General features: G+C 43.8%; 1 protein-coding gene across 2 annotated transcripts in view; it reads right to left on the reverse strand.

Annotated features, from left to right (window-relative positions):
* KLF3 (KLF transcription factor 3) overlaps positions 1-23,442 on the reverse strand; it is a 35,008-nt gene extending 11,566 nt beyond the window's left edge. The window contains exons 1-3 of one of the 2 annotated variants that reach the window (XM_086705239.1): positions 23,309-23,442; positions 8,600-8,695; positions 499-985 (exon numbers count right to left, since the gene is read on the reverse strand). In XM_086705239.1, coding sequence (XP_086561365.1) covers positions 499-985; positions 8,600-8,656 — 544 coding nt within the window. In that variant the 5' untranslated portion in view covers positions 8,657-8,695; positions 23,309-23,442. Of the gene's footprint in view, positions 1-498; positions 986-8,599; positions 8,696-13,892; positions 14,993-23,308 lie in introns of those variants that run through there. The other variant, XM_086705240.1, reaches the window with a different exon arrangement.
* Between the last annotated feature and the right edge of the window lie 254 nt (positions 23,443-23,696).

A 23,696-nucleotide genomic window follows, 5' to 3' on the forward strand; every position in this document is an offset into this window, starting at 1 on the left:
CAAGTGGCATGCATAGGAAGCTGGACTTTGAGCACATCAGCCCCCAAATGGTTCTTCCTTAGGAATTTGCATTATCACCTTTTAACCCCATAGTCTTCTGCCTCCAAACAGCCAGTAAACGAGGCGGCTTTTAGTAACCTTTAGTTATCACCATGATCAAAGGCATTTATTAAATTAATGTCTTTTTTGGTTGGCATTCAATGAAGCAAAATATAAAGTTGGGATCTTTAGTATCTCAAAGTTGACAATTACGCAGTAAAAGTAACCATTTCATGGCATTCATTAAACAGCCTGATTCTTGGGAGCTCTTCCAGTATCAACACTTGCCCCCCCTCCCCCAACAAAAGGAAACGCCTCAGGCGGGCAGGCTCTAAGGGGAATGGCTCCTTGAAGAGTACAGGGGCGCTGTCGCTGCCTCCTCTGTGGCCCCCGCAGAGCCGGTGGGCGCAGACCCCAATGCTAGGCGGGAGCCGCGGAGCTGTCCCCAGTGGCGGTTACCTTGCATGCTGCTATTTGAGTTTTCCATCTCCTCCGACAAGGAGACCATGAGCGGCTGCTGGAGGTGGCTGGTGTACATGAAGGGGACCGGCTGCACCACGACGGGCTGGATGACGGGCAGGATCCCGGGGCTGCGGATGCCGTGCCGGGACAGGGCGGCGGCCATCACCGGGGGCATGGACAGCGGCACGCCGAAGGGCTGCACGCCCGGGGGAGGCGGCGAGTACTTCTTCATCGGTGGGCTGGAAGAAGGCATGCTCAGGCCAGGCGAGGCTCTCCGGTGCGAGGGCTGGAACTTCAGTGAGGAAGGAGAATTCCCCGCAGAGGGCGGCGAACTCCGCTTGTTCACGGTCAGGTCCACTGGCTCCATCTGCATCCCGTGAGACAGGGCCTCCGGGGTCTGGAAGAACTTATCAGGTAACGGCGTGGAGTAGATGACTCCGTACTTGTTGGGCTTCATTGACTCCATGTAATTAGATGGGTATGACTATTGGGAAGGAGAAACAGAAACGTACGAGCAGTGACACAGGTGCATTCGCCTGAAACATGAACTAAGACGAAAATGTGCAAGAAGGTGCTCTCAGTTACATGGACCTCCAAAAGCGGTTTACATTTAGATACCGACCCTTGAAAACGCTAGGAGGGGGCTGGTCTAGTAAACTTTAAGGTTAATGGGATAACCGTGAAAAACCTCACATTTAATTCTAAGATGTTTCCCATGTCAAATGTTAAGGTTGAGGTTGACACCCGGCAAAATTCTGAAACAGGTTATAAACAGAAGACTCGTGGGCCTTTATCGGGAGAAGTTCCGTGTTGGGGTTCACCAACAACCAGCCAAGCCAATGAACCTCGTTGCTTTGCTGATGGGGCTTCTGGGTCGGCAGGAAATGCTCTCCATCCTTCACCTCAGCAGGGCATTTACAGTCTCACGACACACTTGTGTATAATACGGAGAAACAGCTGCACAGTAGTACCTTTGCGGGCGGGGGGCTTTAGTGGTGACCAACCATGACTAGGGTGACCACAGTCCTGGTTTTCCCGGGATGGTCTGTGGTCTGGTTTTAACAGTAATAGCCCTACATCCCAGGAGACATTGCAGTCTCAGGCAATCAGGATGGTCAGTCATCCTCCCCAGCTATATTTTGAAGGTCACCCACCACAGCGTAATCATATCCATGGCCCCAACGCATTCAATGGTCTTATTCCAACAGTTTGAATGAAGCTGAAGGTGACCTGATTTCCAAATCTGTGCGTGACACAGAACTATAAGAAACAGCTAATATGACACAAACAAGGTCCTGTGATGCTTGAAGTGACTTTGACTTGCACACAAACCAAGGCCCAGTGTCTGCACCTCTATACCTTGCTACCACCTCATCAAAAGAGGATGATCAATGGTCTGTTTCCTCCAAAAAACTAAGGTCTGTCTTACAATTGACCTAATTTATCTTTAAATACCTTTCTCTCTTATGGATTCAGAATAATGGAATATTACCAACTTTAAATACAAATCAATCTTAATCATTGCATACTATGGGTGTGGTCCTTGGCCAGGGAATTCACTAGAGTTACTTTTAAAAAATATGTTTTTTAAAGTTTATCTACTGATATTTTGAGAGAGAGAGAGAGAGAGCACCAGCTGGGGAGGGACACAGAGAGAGAGAATCCCAAGCAGGCTCCATCAGTGCAGAGCCTGACACAGGGCTCAATCTCATGAACCATGAGATCACTGCCTGAGCTGAGATCAAGAGTCAGACACTTAAGCGACTGAGCCACCCAGGCACCCCTACAAGAATTACTTCTATTCCTTAACTAAACTTGAAAAAAAGTCTTTGTTGTTGGATGCTTTTTAAAAAATTAAACTCAATATAAGCTATTTCCTTTACTTGTAGGTATTTTAGGGAAGCTGAAATTTTTAGTGATAACATGTCAAGTCCATCTGCAGAAAACTACTTGTATTTGAATATTGTATAGTGAAAGTGATCAGCAACATGCTATGCCTCTCTTCCAGCTCTAAAAGCCTATACATTCCAGATTCTGAGGCAGTACCAGCTCATGACGCAACCAAGAAAACCCACCAATGGAGCCTAAATGCATGATAAATTTCTGGGCTACCCCAGTCCCCCAGTGGCCACTATTGTGAGTAATAAATAATTGTGGGTCAGCAGTGGTGTTTTTGTTTTTTTTTTTTTAACTGGGATTACTACCGAGATCACATCCTTTCCTTTCTGGGACTCCACAAGTGAAATCTCCACCTGGCTATGCATCAGAATCCCCAGAGCTGCTTCTAAAACTCCCTTCTCCTGGGCAGCATGGGACCTGGCAGTATTTATCTTTATCTGCTTTTGAAGTCAGTTTCTCATCGTTAAGATTATGTGTTTTGTTCTTCTGTCCCTTCTTTATCCCTGCCAATGCAATCTCTGTAATCTCGTAGAGCAGTGATTCTGGCAGTATGGTGCACGTCTCCCTGGGGGTACCGAAGATACTTCGAGAATACACAAAAAATACACAGTGCTTTAAAATGGTTACGTGTTTATTTAAATGCGCAAGAAAAAAAAACCTTTTTTTTACAGTAGTGATATAAACTTCTTTTTCAGAAAAAATTTATTACGTTAAAAAAGCAATTCTACAAAAAAGAGTGCAAGAAAAATTACTAAATATTAGAAGTGCAGGTGCCACGAGGATATGGCAAAACTTGTCAAGGTGACATTGAACACCCGTATCCTAGGAGGTCGTGAGGTTAAAATTAAAATTGGATTCAATGAGATAAGGAGCTTAACACACACTGTGGTGCTCGAAGTCCCTTCTCTTTCTAGACAAGGAGTTGCACTATAACGGATTTGAACTTCCCAATAGGGCTTCTCAAACTTTACTGTGCACGAAGTCACCAGACGATCTTGTTAAAATGCAGATTCTGAATTTCTGGGGAGTGGCCCTAGGTGCATAGACCCCTTTTGAACAGCACGGCTGTAAATGATAAAGAGATACAGAATAAAACCACTGATTTCTAGTATGAAAATTTGGTAAATCATTCAAATACAATTTAGAAGGGGAAAGAATTTTCACTGATAATACTGCTTAAAAACAAGGATGTGGAAGGATATACAATCAGGAAATGCAAAATATGTAAGTGGTTGTCTTTAAAGACAGCTTTGAGTGAAGTATCAAGAATCAAAAGGGGAAAGGATCAAAAGGGTTCTTTAGAACCAGGCACACATAAGTCCACCAAAGGTGAGAGACCCAAACATGCAGCCATAATAATATTAAATACATTTACATTTAAATATTAAAATAAAGAACGTTAAGAGGCACAGATTCACTAACAGGAAAAAAAAAAAAAAGAAAAGAAAACAAATTCTAGTATGTACAATAAGGGTTTGAAGACATAATTAAATACAGGGGGGAAACGATTTCTTCTGGTTCTCAAGGTTAACATGCCTTCTATAAATCTCAAAAGGGCAAAAGTTCTGGTGCTAGAAACAAAAATTTAGGAAGTGGAAAGCATTTTCCCAATTGTTTCTACTCACCAAAATGTAGCTGCTCCCATATTTTCAGCCCTATTCTTCAAAGACCTCCCTATGACCTAGATTTTAATGCCAAGTTATTGGCAGTTAAATAGAAAGCAAAATGAGGACACACTTTTATTGCTGTCATTGCTGGGTTTTTTCTAACTGTGAGGTGAGTTTAAGGAAAGTAGGAATTTAGAACCTGGGAGATTTGCAAATTTAATAATATTCTCGGGTTTCTCAAGCCATAAAAAAAAAAAGAGAGGGGCGCCTGGGTGGTGCAGTCGGTTAAGCGTCCGACTTCAGCCAGGTCACGATCTCGCGGTCCGTGAGTTCGAGCCCCGCGTCAGGCTCTGGGCTGATGGCTCAGAGCCTGGGGCCTGTTTCCGATTCTGTGTCTCCCTCTCTCTCTGCCCCTCCCCCGTTCATGCTCTGTCTTTGTCTGTCCCATAAATAAATAAAAAAAACGTTGAAAAAAAAATTAAAAAAAAAAAAAAAGAGAAAGCCATACATAAAGCCCAGGTTTAGAAACATGATGCATATTTCTGCTGAGTATGCTCTCCAGTGAATGCCCCCCCACTCCGTCCCCCATTCCGATGTGATGGGCGGTGTTTGCAAGGCTATGGGGCCAAAAGGAGGAGGGTACACATTTGGATACACAACAGAGTACACAATTAACTATCTCCAGTCTGACTGCCTTGTAAAAGGGTTAAGAAATGTGGTTTCTCAAACCATCTCACTAGAAAATTCCTTAGCAATGTTCATCAGAACCTTCTATAGGACGTGTGTGCTTTAGTTATTTGGGTGGAGCACACAAGCTACTACAATCAGCCTGCAGCAATCTGGTTCTCCACAGCCTAAGGACCCATCCAGGGCTTGCTGCGGGTGTGTGCCTTAACTGAGTACACCCTGGTAATAGTTGCTTCTGCTCTGTTCCAGACCTTTCCAGTCTTCTAACAAAGCAGTGCAAATAAGTGCCGCACTAGCACCAAATCCAAATAGGAGGCAAGTGCTGATGAAGTAGAAAAGGCTCCTCTGGCCACTGATGGACACCCAATGCCCCGGTGCAGACTGCTCACCCAAGGATGCCTGATATGCTGGAGCAGAGCAGCCTGCAGACCAGACTCTGGCAAGGGTCTCTAGGACCTTCTGGCCCTCACTAGGGGTGGCCGTGGGTTGTACTTTCTGAGTTGTAACTGACACTCACGTGTTCAAGCCGCACACCACATGTAATTCATTTGAGGATCGCTTCCTCTCATTAGAATGAGAGATGAGGGTCTGGCATGGGTGCTCACCAAACATTTGATGAATGAATGAAGTGAATTAATGCACCCTCTGAGCAAGTTTTTACTACTGTCAAGACTAAGGAAAGTATCAGTTCTTTTGATTCTCCAAAATAATGATTTTAATTGTGACGGGGATAAAGGCACAGGGTTTGGATGATTTTTCACAGCTATCACTGTACTTAAGTGAGAATTTCAGTCATTTATTGTTTTATGGGGAATGGTTTTGGTGAGTTTTCCATCCCAAGACAGTTTAAGTGGATGGGGTGACTGCATGAAACATGGATGGAGTCTCTATTTCACTGCTCATTCATATGAAAAAAAGGAGTGAACATCCGTGACAGGGCAATGGCAAGTCAAAGGAATCTTCATACCAAGGGTGGGGTTCCCAGTGCAAGAAGGCGTGGTGCGTGTATAAACAGACACTCTGGAAACAGCAAATGTCATACCCTTCTATGCAAACAAAAGTAGAAAGCTCTCTTTCTACCAGGCTCAGAAAAGTCATGTGTTTCTGTTGGAACAGAACAGAGGCACTACTGATTTTAAGTACTTCTCAACCTGGAAGGAGTCTGTTAGAGGGACAATTTTCATTACAAGAAAAAAACAAAAAACAAACAAAACCAAAATACTTCCTTTCTTCAAAACTAATCTTCCTATAGGGATAAAATATGAAAATACTTTTTAAAACTTTGTCTCCTTTCTCACTTCCTGAATTAAATTAATTTTCAACCTTCTTTGAAAGTGTACTCAAATGCTTTCAAGAAAGCAATTTCTTTTACATGTGCATTCTATATTCACATGCTACCTCGTATTCTATATGTGATCATCTCCAATTTTACAAATTAAAAAGAAAAGAGGCTCCAGGAGCTGCTGGTGGTTTGCCAACATTGCATCGATAGTAAGTAGCAGAATACAGCACAGGGTGGGTTTCTACTCTGTTCCCCATTCTTGCAAATTTTAATAGGGCAATCCAAAAACTTAGTGTTTGCCTCCAAGCACAAGGTTTATTAGCAGAGGACGGCATTGAAGGCTTCTATTTCACTAAGAGAGAAATGACACTTCCTTACTTTCTCTAAACTGTAGCAAAATGCCAAATAGGTAATCAGCCTTCAGGTCAAAGGTGGAATTAAAAAAAAAAAAAAAAAGGAATAAAGGAATAATAAATTAGGTTTAGCACACTCCACCTACAGAGGCAGGAGAGATAAAATTTGAAGATTCCAGAGTGGAAACAAAAGCTTTTTATTTAACTTTGTTAACTAAAATAATAACAACATCCCACTCCCCAAATGTTTCCACTAACTGAGGTTTTGCTGAAGCAGGAAAAAGAAATTTCATTGTAAGGACTGACACTAACTTTTGGTGAAATGATCTAATTAAATTCTCTAAGTGCTAGCTGAAAGTTGAAAACTAGAGACCATTAATTGCAAATTTCCTTCTACATATTTTAACTTCATATATTTATATAAGTTACAGCATTATAACTGTTACTTCAAATTCATTTTATTTCCTTTTTTTTCAGTCAAGTGCATTTCCTTACACTTAATTATATCACACCAACTTAGCAATGTGGATCTTCATTTGAGCTTTAAATTGGCTCTTGAGCCATATTTTCATGCTTGATTAAAAGCACGGGAAGTATACTGAATATTAAATGCATCAAAGATGGTTCTGCATCATTTATAAAATTAATCATCTTCTTCAGTACTAAAAACCTATTCATATTTCAAGGATATAATTAATAGGGAAATTTTACACCTCAATCTTCCTCCAATGTGATCATGCAATAGTTTGGTGTAAGGGGTTGATGAATACGGGGACAGCACGAAATAACATCAGAAGTCAATTTACTTTTTTGATTAATGAAGTTCTTACTGCTCGGTTATTATCACATTCAGACACTTGGTTATCCAGTTATCATGCTGGAATGTAAATGTTATTTCCTTAAAGCCACTTGGACCTAACTTTTCATTGTACACAGTGGTAAACACTTCACTGGCTTAGTAATATCCATGGCAACTCAGTTCCAAGGGCCTCCGAGTGACCCCTGTGTCTTGTATAAACATTTTTGGCAGGAGCCTCGGCAGCCGATGCATAAGGATGATCTAATTTTGCAAGCGTGTCATTACCAACCTTCAGATACACAACGCAGGCCAAGTTTTTCCCCTTGTGACCATTTTCCAAGCCATGGAAGAAAAGAGCAAGGCACAGTGGGAGCACTGTCTTGTTACTTCATATTCACTCAACCAGATCACCGTAGGTGGACGCCACCCCCTGACTCGAAGTCCTTGGACCCCTTTCTGTTCTTGTCCGTGCCCCATGTTCACAGCACCAGGGCTGTACCTACGGAAACACCTGGCCAAACTCCTAGCCACCTGCGGGGAGAAGCATCTAGATGGGCCGGGCCCACAGAGGGCTAGCTTGGCACAAAGGTGTTGAAAGACACACGGAACAAGATTCCCTCCCAGCCAGACTCTCCCAAGTGGAAAGGAATCCCGTTCTCCCCGCCAAGTTCTCTCCTTCGCTAGCTGCTCCTCAGCCATCTCATACAGTCACAGCTCAGCATAGCTGCTGTCATAGGTTTTTAAGCAAATCTTTTTATTCTGAATGCATTTACATGCAGGAATGAGGACTTTTTTTTTTTAGGTTTCATCTTTTTAAATCAGCTCTGTGAAGGACATGCTGAACGCCAAATGAGACAAACTGGAATATTTTTTTTCTTCCTGTATTAAAAAAAGGACATTCACAAACATTTTAAAGAAAATCTTCTTTCTATATAATTGGGGTGATCTTCAATAAAAAAAAAAAAAAACAAACCTCAAAATAATCATGTTCTTGATGCAGATTTCTTATAAAAGTACATTCGAAAATTGCTTCCTAACCATGAAAAACATTGAGTACAGGATTTTTCTTCTTTTTTAATGTCCCCAGATCCACATTAATTTTTAAAAATCAGTCTGGCTGAACTTTTTTTGGCTGAAACCAATAATCCCGAGAGCCCAAACTAAAAAGCTGGTAACGGAGGAGTTTCTGTAAGTCTACTTCTGTCATGACCAGATTCGCCTATGACCCAAGTTCGGTGCGATCGCACCCTGAGGAGCGTTGGGCACAGGTCTTGAGATGTGGATCTCATTTATACAAGGGCGCACGGTTGCTGGGCGGTATTTGCTCCACTTACTCCCTGAGGCTTTGAGAAAAGTTTGTTCACCAAATGCCTGTCAAGTGATGAGTAACTTTAAGGAATAACACAACACACAATAATGTTCTTGCCACTTGGAATAGATAAGAAGAGGTGTTCAATTTTGGAAAACTTACCACGGAGACAGGGTCCATGGCCTCTTGCTTGACAGGGACTGGGTCAAACATGAGCATTCTTTTAGTTAAGCTTTCTAGGGTGCTCTGGTGTTTGGCCTAGAAAACAAAACAAGGTGTCCAAATAAATCCCAAGGTTACCTTAATATAAACCAGTAAAAATAAAACGTAATATTCCTCAAGCCCCTTCTCTGCTCCTTCCTCTCCCCTAGCCCCGGAATGGCTGGAATTTATTTTCCTTACCTATGAAAGATGCCATTTTACATAATTAAAACCAGATTCCATGGTCATAAGTAGATGAGAGCCAACTGGCATTTCTAACTCAAATACATAAACCCTGACATTTCTGGAACAATACGTACAGCCCCTTCTGAGCAACAAAGCTTGCTTAACACTGCTGTACAACTCAACAGAAGTTCACATCACATATGAATGTGAAACATTTTTCCTTATGTTCATTACAGAAAACTCAAGAAAAAAACAAGACAACCAAAAGAAAACCTAGAACCAATCATCATTGATATCTTTGTTTTTATCCTTCCAAACTCTCTTTTTAAAAGGATTGTAATATGCATGCTCATAATTTCACTTGACAACTGACTGGGCAAATGTTTTTCTGTAAGTGTGGTTCCGTACCATCAAATTCCGTGTGCCACTGTGCGAACAGATCAGGTTATTTATATTATCCCTTTCTGTTGGGCAGTTAGGTTGCTTCTAAATTTTCGCCATTATGGATGGCAGTGTCTTCATACTCATGTCCTGCACATTCTTAAATGGGGTCAATTTTACGTAGGGGAATTCTTGGATGAGAAGCACGTATATTTTCCAAACCATTTGATGTATCATCCAGGAAAACCGCTCTACTATTCCCACAGATAAAATAGAACCCATTTCCCAACATGCCCACCTGCAATGTGTATTACCACTTAAAAAAATAAAAACTGCTAGTTTGTTTCAAAACGGCAAACTATTTATATTCGAAATTGATGTGATTATTCAAGTTGAATCTTCTCCATCTTTATGTAGCACCTGCATGTCTCCTCGAGTGAAATGCCTATATTCAGGTCTCGAGCCGCCCCCCCCAGCCCCCCTGCCCATTGTTTTCTAAGCACGTTTCACACATGAAGACTGTTAGTCTGTATTCACTCCAATTCCTCATTAGGAAATAAGCCAATCTTTAGCCTGATGTAAAGGAAATGTCCATCTTAATCTTGTCTGGCCTTCCTCTTCTCTTCTACTGTTATGCTCCTATTATCCCTTCCCTCCTGTGTTCTGTACTGGTTCACTTGGGCACTAATCGACATCAAGCCAACCCCTTCCCCACAAGACAGGATATTCAGTCTGCTCAACATACAACTGCATTCCATAGCTTTTGGAATCACTGCCTGGCTACTACCCAGATCTTCAACAACCTGCTTCAGGCACCTACTATTCAAATTTGGTTTAAGGGTTCAGAGCTTTGGTTAAAGGCAAGATCTTTATTGGACCACTTTGGTTCGGGTCGAAAAGTGAATTAAGTTCCAGACTGCATTCTACCTGAAAAAGCTGCAGAAGTCTCTAGTTCTAGGTTACTTCCTGTATTTCCGTGTTAAAACTCCCCATTCCCACCCCAACTTCCACGACAGCGGTCCTGTAGTGCGTCATACCCATGCACGCTGCGTTATATACTAAGAAACCTTCACGTACAATTATAAAAGTTATACTGTGCATTCTTAGTGCTCCCTTGCTCTGTTGAAGAAACACTGTTCTGGGTCTCATGACAACACGTGAGTCTCATCGTTAACTCAACATAAGGCTCTGACTTCGAATTTTATTTTCCTGCATCACAGTATGTATTATAATCTGTGAACACAATTTGATACCAGGCTGCTCAAATCAATGGTGCTAATACCCTCTTATGTGTGCCAGCAAAAACAAACCCCAACAGCCAGTGAAAAATGGATGATTTCATAATGAAGGATGAAAACCCCTTTTGTGTCTTAGGATCTATTATTAACCAGTTCCCAGCCTCGCAGCTGCAGAGATGGATAGGGTTCTAAGAATCGCTGTCCAGTGCCTCGCAGTGGAAACAAAGGATGTGAGATCTCCTGCTTGCATCAATGAGGTCAGGTAATTCAGCAGCCCTGACCCTTGGCTGGCCACCCCTCCCCCAAGCCTTTTAAATTTAATTTACTCTTAGGGATTCATCCACTCTACTAGAGGGTATCTCGATGAGAATCCTTCTAAATAAAAGCACTCTTCTTCTCAGGTGCACAGTGAAAAAGCCCTGTTCTCCGGATTCAAGCAGGAGTTGTGCCTGAGACCTGACACAGGACTTAGACCCGCCATAGGACAACCCTTCTCCCATGTTAAAATGTAGATGACCCCTCCTTTACCTGTAATGTTTTAGGAAGATCAAATGAAATTTAAAGCAAAACATAACTCTTTGTGCTGTGAATAGTTTCTACCAACAAATACATACACAGGTTTTGGATACACATGCTGTATACGTGATACTAAATCTGTTGGATCCAACTTCTGGAGCAATGCCAAGTATTTGCCTCTTTGCTAAGAGACCTAGCCTTAGAGATCCGTCCCCTCCACCCTTAAAAAAACTCACACTGAATTTAGTTCAAAAGTGACTAGCTGCCTACATCCTGCCTGAGGTCACATGAGACCTTGTCACTTCCCAGCTGTACTACTGCAATAGCTTCCCAGCACGTGCACGCCTCAGGGTACCTTACCCTCTTGACTACCAGCTAAGAGCACACAAAGGCATCAGGAGATGGACTCTGGGTCAAATTCTAATGCCACCATTTAGCTCATAAAGCCTTTAATGACGTTTCCTACTGCCCACAGCAGTGACGACTAAATCCATTTAGAAGTGAATGACACATTAGCCTACTATATCTCTTATCATTTCAAGACATTATACAAATCACTGGCATTTTCAATTTTTACCTTTTACCTAAATTTAAGGAAATTAATGCTTCATGAGACTTGTAATCATGAGAAAAAAGTCTCGCAGAAAGCATGTGCCCTAATGAAACTGGTTTATCTAATTAAAAAAATAATTGTAAAGGTATGCTTATTTGTTCAGAACTGTACCTCAAGAGTAACTCAATCGCCGGCCAAGGGCTATTTCTCATTATAGAAGTATTTCAGCTAGTAAATGAAAAATGAGTGGTAGAATTAGAATATCTCATTTTGAAACTCCTAGCTGACCAAGGCATCGCTGGACAATAAAAATCTGTGCAGAATTCGAGTATCACTGCAAACAGAAGGAAACTCACTCACCATTCCATCTACATGTCTAACTAACACTCTGCTCCCAATTTGGTTGTTTCTAAAATGACTGACTATACTTTCAGTGGTAGCTACAGGATATGGAACAAGAGAAGGTGAGGGACACACAAAGAAAATGGAACACTCTGAACTGTTCACAAGACAGCCCTTCCTGGGAGGGGCGGTGGGATGGGACAACTTCACACAAATCTCTGTGCCAATTTTTAAATGTATTACTTCTATAATTAAAACTTTTAATAGAAACAAGAGAGGGAAGCTAAGCTAGAAAGAAACCAAATTTAGGAAGAGAATCAAACACATTAACACAAATCGGGCTTCTGTTTATTGATTTTCAGGAAAACTTATACTTTGTAACTACTGTGCCTGTCTCTGAAGAGACCACTTTTGCTACTGGCACTGACCTTGTCTTTGGATTTTGGTCTAGAATCGGAAGAATGACTGCAATGTCTCCAAGGTGCCTTCCGTAGAACTGAGAAGTAGTTTATGCACTGAAAGAATCACAACTTAGTGGCTTTTGTTACACATGGGCACCTCATGTACCAGGGATACAGCCCTCCTTAGAAAAGAAGGCTAAGTAAAACGCAAATGCTGTAGGAAATCTAGTTCACCAACACTGACCGCAGTCTTAAGTAGAACCAGTAGGTGGCGCACTACAACAGGTATTAGAGGCCAAGGACGAAGGACGTAAAATGAGTTTGCCAACCTCAGGGTCTTTAAACCTAGTGGGTTTTAAGCAGGCCCAGGAATTCTGGTAACCATTTTATGTAGGTATCCCAGAGATGAGGAGCCCCAAATGTGGTTCTGTTTTTTTCTAACAACTATTTTCCAATCATTAACACATTTCCATCTTAGTTGTATTTAACTTGCCAAAATCATTTTCCATAACTGGAACAATGTCATCTTCCCTGTTTTATTTTGCTGGGAAGGGCTGATACAACTGAATTTTCTCCCAAAAGGAAGAAAAAGATTTCCCTTCACTCTCTCTACTTACACTTTGGACTTTTCAGAAGTCAAAATAAGGGACAGATTTTTGCCAAAATGAAAGAATGTGTGATTTATGTATTTAAAAGCTTTGGTGAATCCATTTACATAGTTTCAGAAGCAATATAGTTCCATCTCACAGTCCTATCCAGTCCACCACCACCCCCCTACCCGACAGTTGCTTTACGAGGGTACAAATGAGGGACAGAGCTTAGAAACAAACATAGCCCTTAATGTAAGAGGTAGCTATGATGTCACCAAACTTCCTTTGAAAGTAGCTTGTCTAGAAGCTAGAGCAAGTTTTATTATAAAAACAATCTTATAAGTGATTGCCCCTTCCTTAGAAGCATGACAGAGACATAGAGAGAATGTGTGTGTGTGTCTGAAGCGAAGTTTCTTGTGATATAGCAACATTTGCTTCTGCCATTCTCCCTTCTGGGGCACTTTCCATATCTCTTTCCTCAGATCCTCAAAGGGTCCCTGCATTTTCCTACGCAGCTTGTTTGTAGTAATCTTTGTTTCCCAGCTGACCTCAGCAAGGTGTAGGGAGAAAAACAGTGAGACCAAAGCGAGACACCATCTGCAAGCACCTTAACTCTCCCGGAGTTTGGATGTAAAAGAGGAAGTGCACCGCCTTCCCTCACCCTTTACTCCCCAAAGGAACTGCAGGGGATAAAAGAAAAAAAACCCCAAAATTGTGTGTGTGTGTGTGTGTGTGTGTGTGTGTGTGTGTGTGTGTGTAATTCTTGATCAGGAGAAGAAAAAGGGCAGGCAGGCATCCTTGCAGCTGAAGTTCCTCTCAAAAGAAACACTTCTTTCTTCACTTCTGTACCCAAACTCTTCCATAGTTCCGGAAGAGTCAAATATTTAATGGCAGTGGCCCTGGCCAGGAGTACAGGGGGCCAGGCAACAGATGTGAGAAAGCATTTTTAAGTTGGAGGCTCCTTCCAGAACAGCCAGATGCTGGCACCTTCCTGGAAATGCCCCCCCACCACCCCTATTTTCATATTCCTGGTTGAGTTTCACCTACCTTTGTCTTCTATTGTTGGTTTGAAAGGAAAAAATTCCATGGGGTGTTTCTAAATCTTTGCCCCTCACAAATTAGATTTAGCTATTCTGCATCAAAATGTTTTGTAAATGGGAAAGAAGTTAATTATTTAGTTTTAGATTAAATATAATGATCCAGTGAGCAAACAATCCGCCCTCTCTCCTCTCTCTGCTAACAAGCCACCCAATTTTACTTTCCTGCCTCCACCCATTTGCTCCACCCTATGGAGCATTGCCAAGGCGAGTTCGACTTGTCCAAACAGGACATGGCTTCAGATAAGATTCTGTCCACACCCTGTACTTCGGAAAGACCGAGTGAAGCAATTGATTTTGCATGTAAATAGGGACAGGTGCAAAGGTAACAACCAAGCAAAATCCCTACACATTTCTAGACCGAGGCCCGGCGAAGCAGGGGTGGGAGCTGGGAAACCCAAACCCATATCCTTCAGGTAAACTCTCAAGTTCAAGGCTACCTGGTTAGTAGCATTCCACACCTTTCTTAAAGAAATTTTCTCGCAAATGCAAATCATTCTGCCTACTAAGGTTACACAGCTGTTTTCCTTCTTTATGCTCTCAGACAATTCTGTGTTTTAGTTTACTGAAAAATGCCCATGATGTGTAATAATCAATCCTTCAGTGTACGTATCTTACGAGGCTAGGCTCAGCCCTCACAATTCTCTTCTGTGAAGCGTTATATAATCAAACCCAGACGGGCTGCGTGAGGCCACACTGCCTCTCCACTGGTGCCCTATCACTGGACACCCACCCCACTCTACCCCAAGGGGCCTCCACCCATGGGGCCCCACCCGGGAGGCAGTGGGAGGCTGGGAGGGGCCAACTGGCTCCCGTCAGCAGCCAGTTCCTGGAAATTCCGGCCTGAGCAGGGATGGCTGGAACCTTAAAAATAACCAGAAAGAATTGTCAGGGTGGTGGTAATTCCCTCAGCTCCTGAGGAGCCTCCATTAAAAATTTTACCTCTCAGAGCCACCAAGCCTCTGGATGTGAAACCGTGAGCTAATACTGCCCTCACGCTTCAAAAGTAAACAAAAGAGAAGAGAGGAAGGCATTTCGAACCACTGCTATGTGAGAGAATTAATTCAATATGTCCCCAACCCAAATCCTCCTTCTCCTTGCTCCTGCCTCAGAAAGGCTGCTTGCAGCCCCCCACCCACCCCACCCCCCAACCCATTTGCGTTATTTTCTGGTCATTCACCATGGAAACCTAGAGGTCATCTTTCAAGTCTTCTTCCTCACCAACTTGTCTTTCCATTCCCTACTACTGCCACTGGGAGCCAGGCCCTCAGTGCCTCAAGACTGTGTTACTGGATTTTCCCTCCACTGGTCTCCCCACCGCGTCCCTTGGTCCCTCCAATTCGTCCTGATCTTGCTACTTGCTCCTGACAGTTCTCAAAGCCCTCTTCTCACCCAAGCTCACAAACCTTCCTCCAAAGGGACCCCCAGGGCGTGCAGAGTGGGTCCAGGCGCCCATGCTCCGCACCCCCTTTCTAACCGGCTGCCCCCCCTCCCCCCCTGCTCAAAGCGCCCCTCACGCTGGCGACCCCGTTCCCCCCACCCCCGTGCCTTTGTTCATTTTTGGCCCTGATGCTGGGCAACCAGTGTGGAATGCCCCGTCCCCTTCCGGCTTATCTAAATCCTCCTAATTCTTCAAAGACCAGCTCAAGGCCCTCCCCACGCAGTGCAGCAGGCTGACTGCGCCCAGGCTGATCTGAGGCCACCCCTTCTTACCTAGATGGGCGGGTCTTTTAAACGGTTTGTCTCCCACCACCACCTGGATTGGGAGCACCTGAAGGACAGGAGTGCCTTACACTTCCTTAGTGGCAAATGGGCACCCCCCCTCCCAAGTCCTCAGAGGAGGTGAGGCTTGCTCACTAGTTTTCCGGCAGGCCTGAGGAATGGCTCTAAGAGCACTCAGCCCGTAGTAGGACCTCCACAGCTTTTGCTTTTCCTTTTGCCCTTGAGAACACTTGAAATTTCCCCCTACATAAGTAACAGGGGTTAGAGGGCCTAACCTGAAAGGAAACTTGTTAAACCAAACTTTCTTAGAAAATGTTACGGCTCCTACCCTTGACTTGACTGTTAGGGGTCCTCTAGAGACCTTATTAGTATCATCCTCTAATTATTTTGTATTACCTACCCAGCAAGATCTTCTAAACAAATCAAGTGTCACGGTCTGTCATCCTCTGTTTTAAAACCTAGAATAGAAGAGGGGGAAAAAAAAGAAAGAGGGAAAAAAAAGAGGGAAGAGGCAATATTGCGTGAGGAGGGAGGGGGAGGGAGAGAGAGTTTGTAGGTTTTTTAAGGATACTTCTATTGACCAAGGAAAGCAAGGGGCTAGGTGATGTCACAGGTTTCCTGCCATCACAGGATGATCACCATCTTCATGACTGAATCTCCAGGTGCTGTTCTTTACATGGACTGTGTCACTGAGTGCCTATCAGGTGGGTGGGTACTATTTTCCCATTACTTCTGAGAACAACGGAACAGAGAGGTAAAGCAATCTGCCCGTGGTCATACAGCTGCTAAGTTGTACAGCCAGGATTTGAACCCTAAACAGTCTGACTTCAAAACTGGTGAACTTGGCACTCTACTCTGCTCCCTCCCCAGGCAGAGGACAACATTACACCACAAACAGCGATCACGGGCTAGCGATTCCTTCGAACACATCTGTCCACAGGGGATGTGGAATGCAGGGACCCAGTAGTTATAGTAGTGGCGACTCAACTCCTCTCAACCGGCCCCTGCTGCTGACCCAGTGTCTTAGTGTGCACGCTTGGACACAAGATCAAAAGACACATTCTGAAGGCCCCAAACTAGGCTATTATTCTTCCTAGCCAGTGCACCTGCAATTGGTCCATAAAACTGCTCGGAAAAAAACTGGCAGCTTTACCCAAGTAAATACGGAAACCATCATAATAGCTGTACAAAGGCGGAAGGGTCAGGCCCTCACCCCCATTTTAGGAATGAGGAAATTGGAGGAACAGGGGTGAAATGACTCGCCCAAATTTGCAGAGCTGGTTGGAGCTGTAGCCAAGACCAGAAACGCATCTGCCTGCAGACCCAGGGCGCTTTCTGCTCTGCTTCAGAGTCTGGGCCATGGGAAGGGCTTTTTTAAGCAGTCATCTCACACTGGGGTCACTCCCCGGGTAACAGAGGGTATGGGATGTGTGCAGTGCCTGCTGGCCCAGGTTAGGCAGTGCCGTGGGGAGGTTCCAGAGGGTAATTAAGATTTCAAAATGCCTTTTCAGGTTAGATCACTCGGGACTTACTCCATCCTGTGGCATAACTAATAATAATGACTGCACATAATTTGAGATTAGCCCTAATGAGTACGTGCTCAATAAATACTTATGAGATGAATAAATGAATGGATGTCAAACTACCCTTCTTACACGTGAGGATACAAAGAAGGGCAAGGGCCTTGCAACGATTGTGTACCAGGTGCCATACTAGTGAAACCTGCCAGGGGCCAGTGAAGCTAGCTAGCCTGAAGATCATCTTCTAAAACCTAAAACGCAAAGTTAGTGTGAAAAGTTTGGGAGGCTCGGGAGAGGAAAAACTTCCTTGTTTGGAGAAAGGAGCAGAATAGGAACTTGAAGTTGGTAAGGAAAGTAGTTTTAGGGTGCAAAGCTTTGGAAGGTAGCAGGATATAAAGCACAAGAAGAGCTGAAGGAGTGGATTTCAGTGATTAGACCGAAGCACAGAGGTTAGTAGACAGAAGGTGTACAGGCCAAAGGAGAAAAAACCCACAGTTCACTCACAGGTCGCTCTCCAGGGTAGAATGCACTGCCCTCAGTGTCCACTTGATCTCTTATGTCTAGATTTGGCCAAACTCCACTGATCTGGATTGAGACTAGCCCCAGGCCATCCCTGGAGATCCCCAGGCCTTCCAGAGATTGGTAACCCCCTTAAGCATGTCCCAGGCTAAGCTGGGCTCTCTTGAGAGTCCTCTGGGTCAGGGGGCTACCTTGGAAAGCACCCCCTTCCTAAAATTCAGGGTAAGAGTTAGACCCAGGTTTGTTCGGAATGCATGGGCTGAAGGGCCACTTAACTTGCCACATTCGGTCTCCAGCTCCCCTTAATAATTAGATGGAGGAAATGATAATGTATTCAGCCTGCCAGCACAATAGAAGGAGTTTCAAAAAGCTCCAGGAACCTGTTTTGCTAGAAAATGAACTTTACTATTGAACACCCTGACCGAGGGATACAAAATATACGGATCCTAATATATATATTTTTTTAATGTTCCATTGAACTGGTAGGTAACATTCCAGAAAAAGCACAGATCCAATTAAAAGGATACTTTTGCTTTGGGAGAAACAGTCCCAGTTAGGGTGCAGAACTGTGTCTATAGCATAGTGTCTCTTTTTCATTACTACCAAATTTCAAGGAAGGAGAGTTGGGGGGGGCGGGGGGCAAAGCTACCTCCTTTAGACAATGCTCTCCCTTATCAGGGCAGACTGCTGTCTGGTTTCCTGTCTCGAGCTCTGGCATTACCGCTTCAGATGAGAACTGGGGTCTAAGAAAGGGACAGATCAGGCTTGAAAATGAGAATGCTAAAAAGCACCACAATCCTCCTGCAATTCACTCTAAGATGAATTTCGACCAGAACATTACACATTAGCAAACCAGATATCAATGGTTTTATGCCTCTAGGGATTTTTTTTTTTTTGAAACCTAGAACCAGTAAATATGAAGCACTTCAGAAAGAAACCCAATTTCCAGAATAATGCAATTCCTAGTATTTCAAGGAAAAGGATGCGTATATTTATTTTTTCTTAAACACAACTGGTGTGAAAAAACAGAGTAAGAAGTACGACCTAAGAAAGCTGTTCTTTACAGCAAAAATATTGACTTGGAAATATTAAGAAGGCAAGCATCTAAAGGGGAGATGGAAATAAAATTGAATTAAATTAGGAATAATGATTTGCATGGTCAAGAAATGAAATGATTATTCCCATTTTTTCCTTTTGTAATTACAGTAACTATCAACTGGTATAATTTTTCCAAATTGTTCAGCTTAGTACTTAAAAGCTTGCAAAGTTGTTTTTTTTTTCCTGATAAAATACATTTGTCTATTAGCCAAACTCCTCCCTTTTTTCCCCAAAATGGGGAGGCAAGAATGAAGCTGGAATAAGCCAAATAAAAATTGTCTGCTTAAATCTAGTTGCATTGTTAACAGCTTTGGAACTAAAATTGAAAAAGTTGCTTCAATTTGGGTTACTTACAAATTTTGGTTTAAAGGCCTCTTATGCTACAAGTCAACTTAATATTTCAAGTTCACTTCTCCCAAAAGAGAAAGAAAAATCTTATTGAAAGCTTCCAAAACTCCCATCTTTTTTCAAGGAAGGTCATCAGTAGCCTTCTATTTGATTCTAGTAGCTTTCCTAACATCATATTATATATTTCCCTTCATACATAAAGAAAGAATGCAGTGGCATGTGAAGTTAAAAACCAAAGTACTATTAACATCAATTTTGGGGAGGATAGGGTCTGATTTGCTGCCTTAGCAATTCTGAATTAATTCCATTAGAGAACATTGTAGATAATTCCTTTAGATGTTATAAGAAAACCCAAAAGTAAGTTTAAAAAGAAACCTGCAGGTTAGTTTTCTTATCCAACTACTTCTTTAAAACTTAGTTTTTGAAGAACCCACAGAAAAATTTAGTAGGTTTTGAAGAGTTAACTCAGAAATGTGTTCTCCCACAACTGACAGAATATACAAAAAAAAAAAAAAAAAAAGTGGGATTATGAGAAAGTTGGCGTTGTAAAACAGTAAAAACAAGAGTGTTTTCCTTCTGTTTTCAAAATATAAGATTAAACTTTTCCAAACTATCATTAAAATGAATTTCTCATTTCCAGTTCTCCCTTTCTCTGGGCTTCTTATTCTTCAAACAGGCCGGAGATCAGATGTAGAATACATCTTTGTCCTTAGGAAAATTATCCTAGCACTTATAGCTTTGTCTTTAAAAGAAATGATCCTGGGACTTTCTCAATATATCTTATATTTTGTTTCAACACTTTTTCTAAAAGCCTAGTCTGCCAAGACAGCTTGGACTCTCCATCCAGTGAAGCCTCCTCTGCCTAGAGCTCCAGTGTTCCCTTGCGAACAAGGGTGGGCCACATCCTTCAGAGAACAGCTAGGTCGTCTAAACTCTTAGGTGGTAATTCCCCCTCCAAAATTGACAGCTTCAGGGCAAAATGCCCATCTCCAAACAAACAGCCTCCCACCTCAAAACAAGAAATGAAAAACAAATGCAACCTCCTTCAGATTTCTGGCGGATCTGTACACAAACGTCTCCAAATCGCAATCTGGCCATGATAAATGTAAAAAGATACAAGTATTTATTCACTCATAGAAACACACTGGAGCAAAGGGTATATGTAAAAAGGTTAACTGACTCCTCATTATGACATAACACAGGGATCTTAAGCAATCATAAGTGTGTAGAGACATGATAACTCCCTGGGTGGGGATCGGGAGTTTAGGGGCAGGGACCACGGCCTGGTCTGGGCTACTGATCTACCAGAAAACAGCCTGAAACAGGAAAGAGCACACATATGCCACTTGGAATGTATGACGCAAACCCCAGCCTTGAAACAAAGAACAGGAAACAGCTCTGCTGGCTGTACTGGAGAGCAAGCACAGAGAAACATTTAGCCGGCCCTCCCTGACCCTATATTCATGAGCAGCTGGAGTTTTTTAAGACAACAACAGGGGGGTGGAGGTGTTTGTTCTATGGGTGTGAATAATAACACCAGCTTTATACAGGGGACCTGCCCTATTTACAAATAGGAGCTTCCACATATAGTAAACATCATAAGTGAACATGTGATTTTATCATATTCAGGCAGCAGAGACCTTCCTAATTAACACCAGCCTCCCTTCCAATTTCTTTTGTCTCTTTCTCCCCCATCCCAATGGCTGGTCCCTAGCCATGATCAAATTCTGGGTTGGGGTAATGATTACTGTTCAGTCTCAGCATCATGAGGAAAATGAAGAGAGCACTATTAAGAATTCAGATGACAACTGGGTTATCCCACATAACTGAAAATTGAACCAGTTTTAAGTGTCCCTTAGCTACGGAACTAAATTCCTAGACACAGTGGGATATCTAAAATCACCCCAAAATTTTACCATCTTTTTCAACTGCATAGTTAGAAACCTATCTGCACACAGCTGCACATCTGTTCTCCATGTACACACACTGAAAGAAATTCACCTTTTGAGAATATGATTCTGCTCCTGACATTTCATTTAACCCAAAAGTGTTACACAATCTGTACAACAGAGTATTGATTTTTATAAGATATCCTAAAATGTCTACTTTCCTTTAGGTATATTTAAGGTAGTAAAATCCATTTATAGTCTTGTCCCCATTATTATGTCTATTCTGTTACTTAGCCAGGGCTGTTCAACTCAGGTTTCCATTATCAGAGATTTAAGAATCTGTGTGTAGACAAAACTACAGGTAAAAAAAAGAAAGAAAAAAAAAGGCATCACTGTGCCCATAGCAACCAGAAGATTGGGTTTTAATTTAGAAACTTTGCAGTGAAAAAACAATAGCATGTTTTATATCTGACAAGATTTTGTGGTCTTAGCAGCTACTTTGCTTTGTTATTCACACTAAGATTTTTACACTTGCATTCTCCTTCATGAAAGCCAACTGTTCCTTAAAGTCTATCTTTACTGAACCTACAATAGTACATTAGGCTGTTTTCTTCTAATACTTCTGCTGCAGACCCCACTGACTGTAGAAATTGAGATATCAGTTTCTCTAGGGAGTTTAATCAAACATCTCATTTCAGATTTCTGTTAACAGGCTCAGGTCAACTAACATACTCCATGATTCAAGCCAGGAGAAACTCATTTGTCCACTCTCTCTTTAAAAAAACAGTAATTTGCCAAATTTTGGAGATGTTAACGTTATCAGATTGTTTTGTTCTCTAAAAGCAAGTCTTCCCTCCGGTTAGGTGGATTATCATCCAGATGGATTTCTTATAAAAATGCTGCTCAAATTCATACAGAAAACACTAAAAAAAAAAAAAAGGTACAAAAGTGTCCAGTGGAAAAACCTATAATGAACAACTGCCCTGTTCCCCTACTAGATTTTGCCTAATAATTAGATACTAAATGTAAATGAAATCAGAATACCATTAATACACTTCTCCCCAAATACCAGACTCTCGTGAGAATTTAATCAATATATTTAAAGTATCTTAGGTGATGCTAGTGAAAAAATACATTCTGAGCTAGTAAAAAATCCAGTATAAAATGTTTATTTTAGTGAAATCCAAGAAGGTGTGCAATTTCCAATTTCCGTTTAACCTGACTTATTAAAAATAAGTCCAGTTTACATGTTCTCCATCTATTATTACTGTGTATTGCTGTAAGATTTAAAGCAGAAGATTCTCCCTGATATCTGCCAAAGAAGCTATGGCAATTCCAAGTATTATCTGCCATCTCCAAGAAAGCCACTCTGAAATGTTAAGTAAATCCCAAGGGTCCAGGTCCAGGGATCAGTCTCCGTCCCCACACGGCTTGAGTCCCTAACGCTGCAGGCAGTTGCCTAAGGCGCTCTCCGCCTCCAGCCTCGCTGCAATCCTTGCTCCAGGCACTGCGGCAGGTTCTCTCTGTGCCCCCGAGGAGGACTCTCCAAACCCGGCCAGCTCTTTTCTCCTGCCCCCGAGGATCCAGACGCCCTGGCAGCTCTTGGGCTCCAGGATCGAGAATGGGATGCTGCCTTCAGTCCCAATGGCCCCAAGTTTCTTCCCAGAGGCCCCGGGAGGCTGCTCCAAGTTTTGCTCCGGCGGGCGAGCGGTCGCGCGCCCCGTCCGAAGAGGGGGGCGGCGGGGGGCGGGGTGGGGAGGGCATGGGAGCGGGGGGTGGGGGACCCGGAGGGGGAGGAGCAGGAGTGCGCGGCCTCCGCGCTACCTTTCTCCAAACAACGTTGCCACACGCGGAGAGCACTGAGATTTCTGAGGCTTTGGAGGGAATCGCGAGCGGGCGGGCGGGCGGGCGGCAGCCGGGGGACCACACAGGTGAGCCCCCGCCCGTGCCCTCGCGGGGCCGCGGCGAGCGCCGCGGGTCTCGGTCCCCCACACCGCGGGATCCGCACGGTGGCTCCCTCGAATCCCACACTTTAAACCGCTGAACCCGGGGTCCCCCCTCCCCTCCCCTCGCCTCTCCCTCCGTCCCCACCCCCGGCTTCGAGGAGCTGTTGCACTTTCCCAAGCCCACAGGCGCCCCCACCCCCGCGCTGCACCCCCCCAGCCCATTCACTGCGGCCCCCCCCCCCCAGGGAAAAAACGAGACCGGACGAACCCAAACGGGCGACAGCAGGAGTCGGGGCGAGGAAAGGTGAGGGAGAGGGGACTTACTTTCCGAGGCGCGGTGCTGAGCGCTGCAGACGAGAAATAAAGGCCCGAATCCGATCTGCCTTGAGCCCCGCGAATGCAGTAATGTCAGCGCGCCAGCCCGGGCGGCTGTGGCGGTGGCGGCCGCAGGGCACAGGGACGGGGACGGGGACGGGCGCGCGTGCGGCAGGCGCTCGCGCTGCGCTCCAGCTCGGGCCCCGGCTCCGCGCGGCTCCGCTCCTGGCTCCCCTCTGGCTCCTGGCACCAACTCCGGGCAGTCACATGACGCCGGCGCCGCTCGCTCTGCGAGCCTCCCGGGGCTGGCGGGGTAAGTAGAGGCTGGGACCCGGGGTGGGAGGGTCAGGGAGGGGAGAGGGAGCCGCCGCGGCCGCCCGGGCTGGGCGGGTCCCCA

This window comes from Puma concolor, chromosome B1, assembly GCF_028749965.1.
Source record: "Puma concolor isolate L17-30 chromosome B1, mPumCon1.1.hap2, whole genome shotgun sequence".
Lineage (NCBI taxonomy): Eukaryota > Metazoa > Chordata > Mammalia > Carnivora > Felidae > Puma > Puma concolor.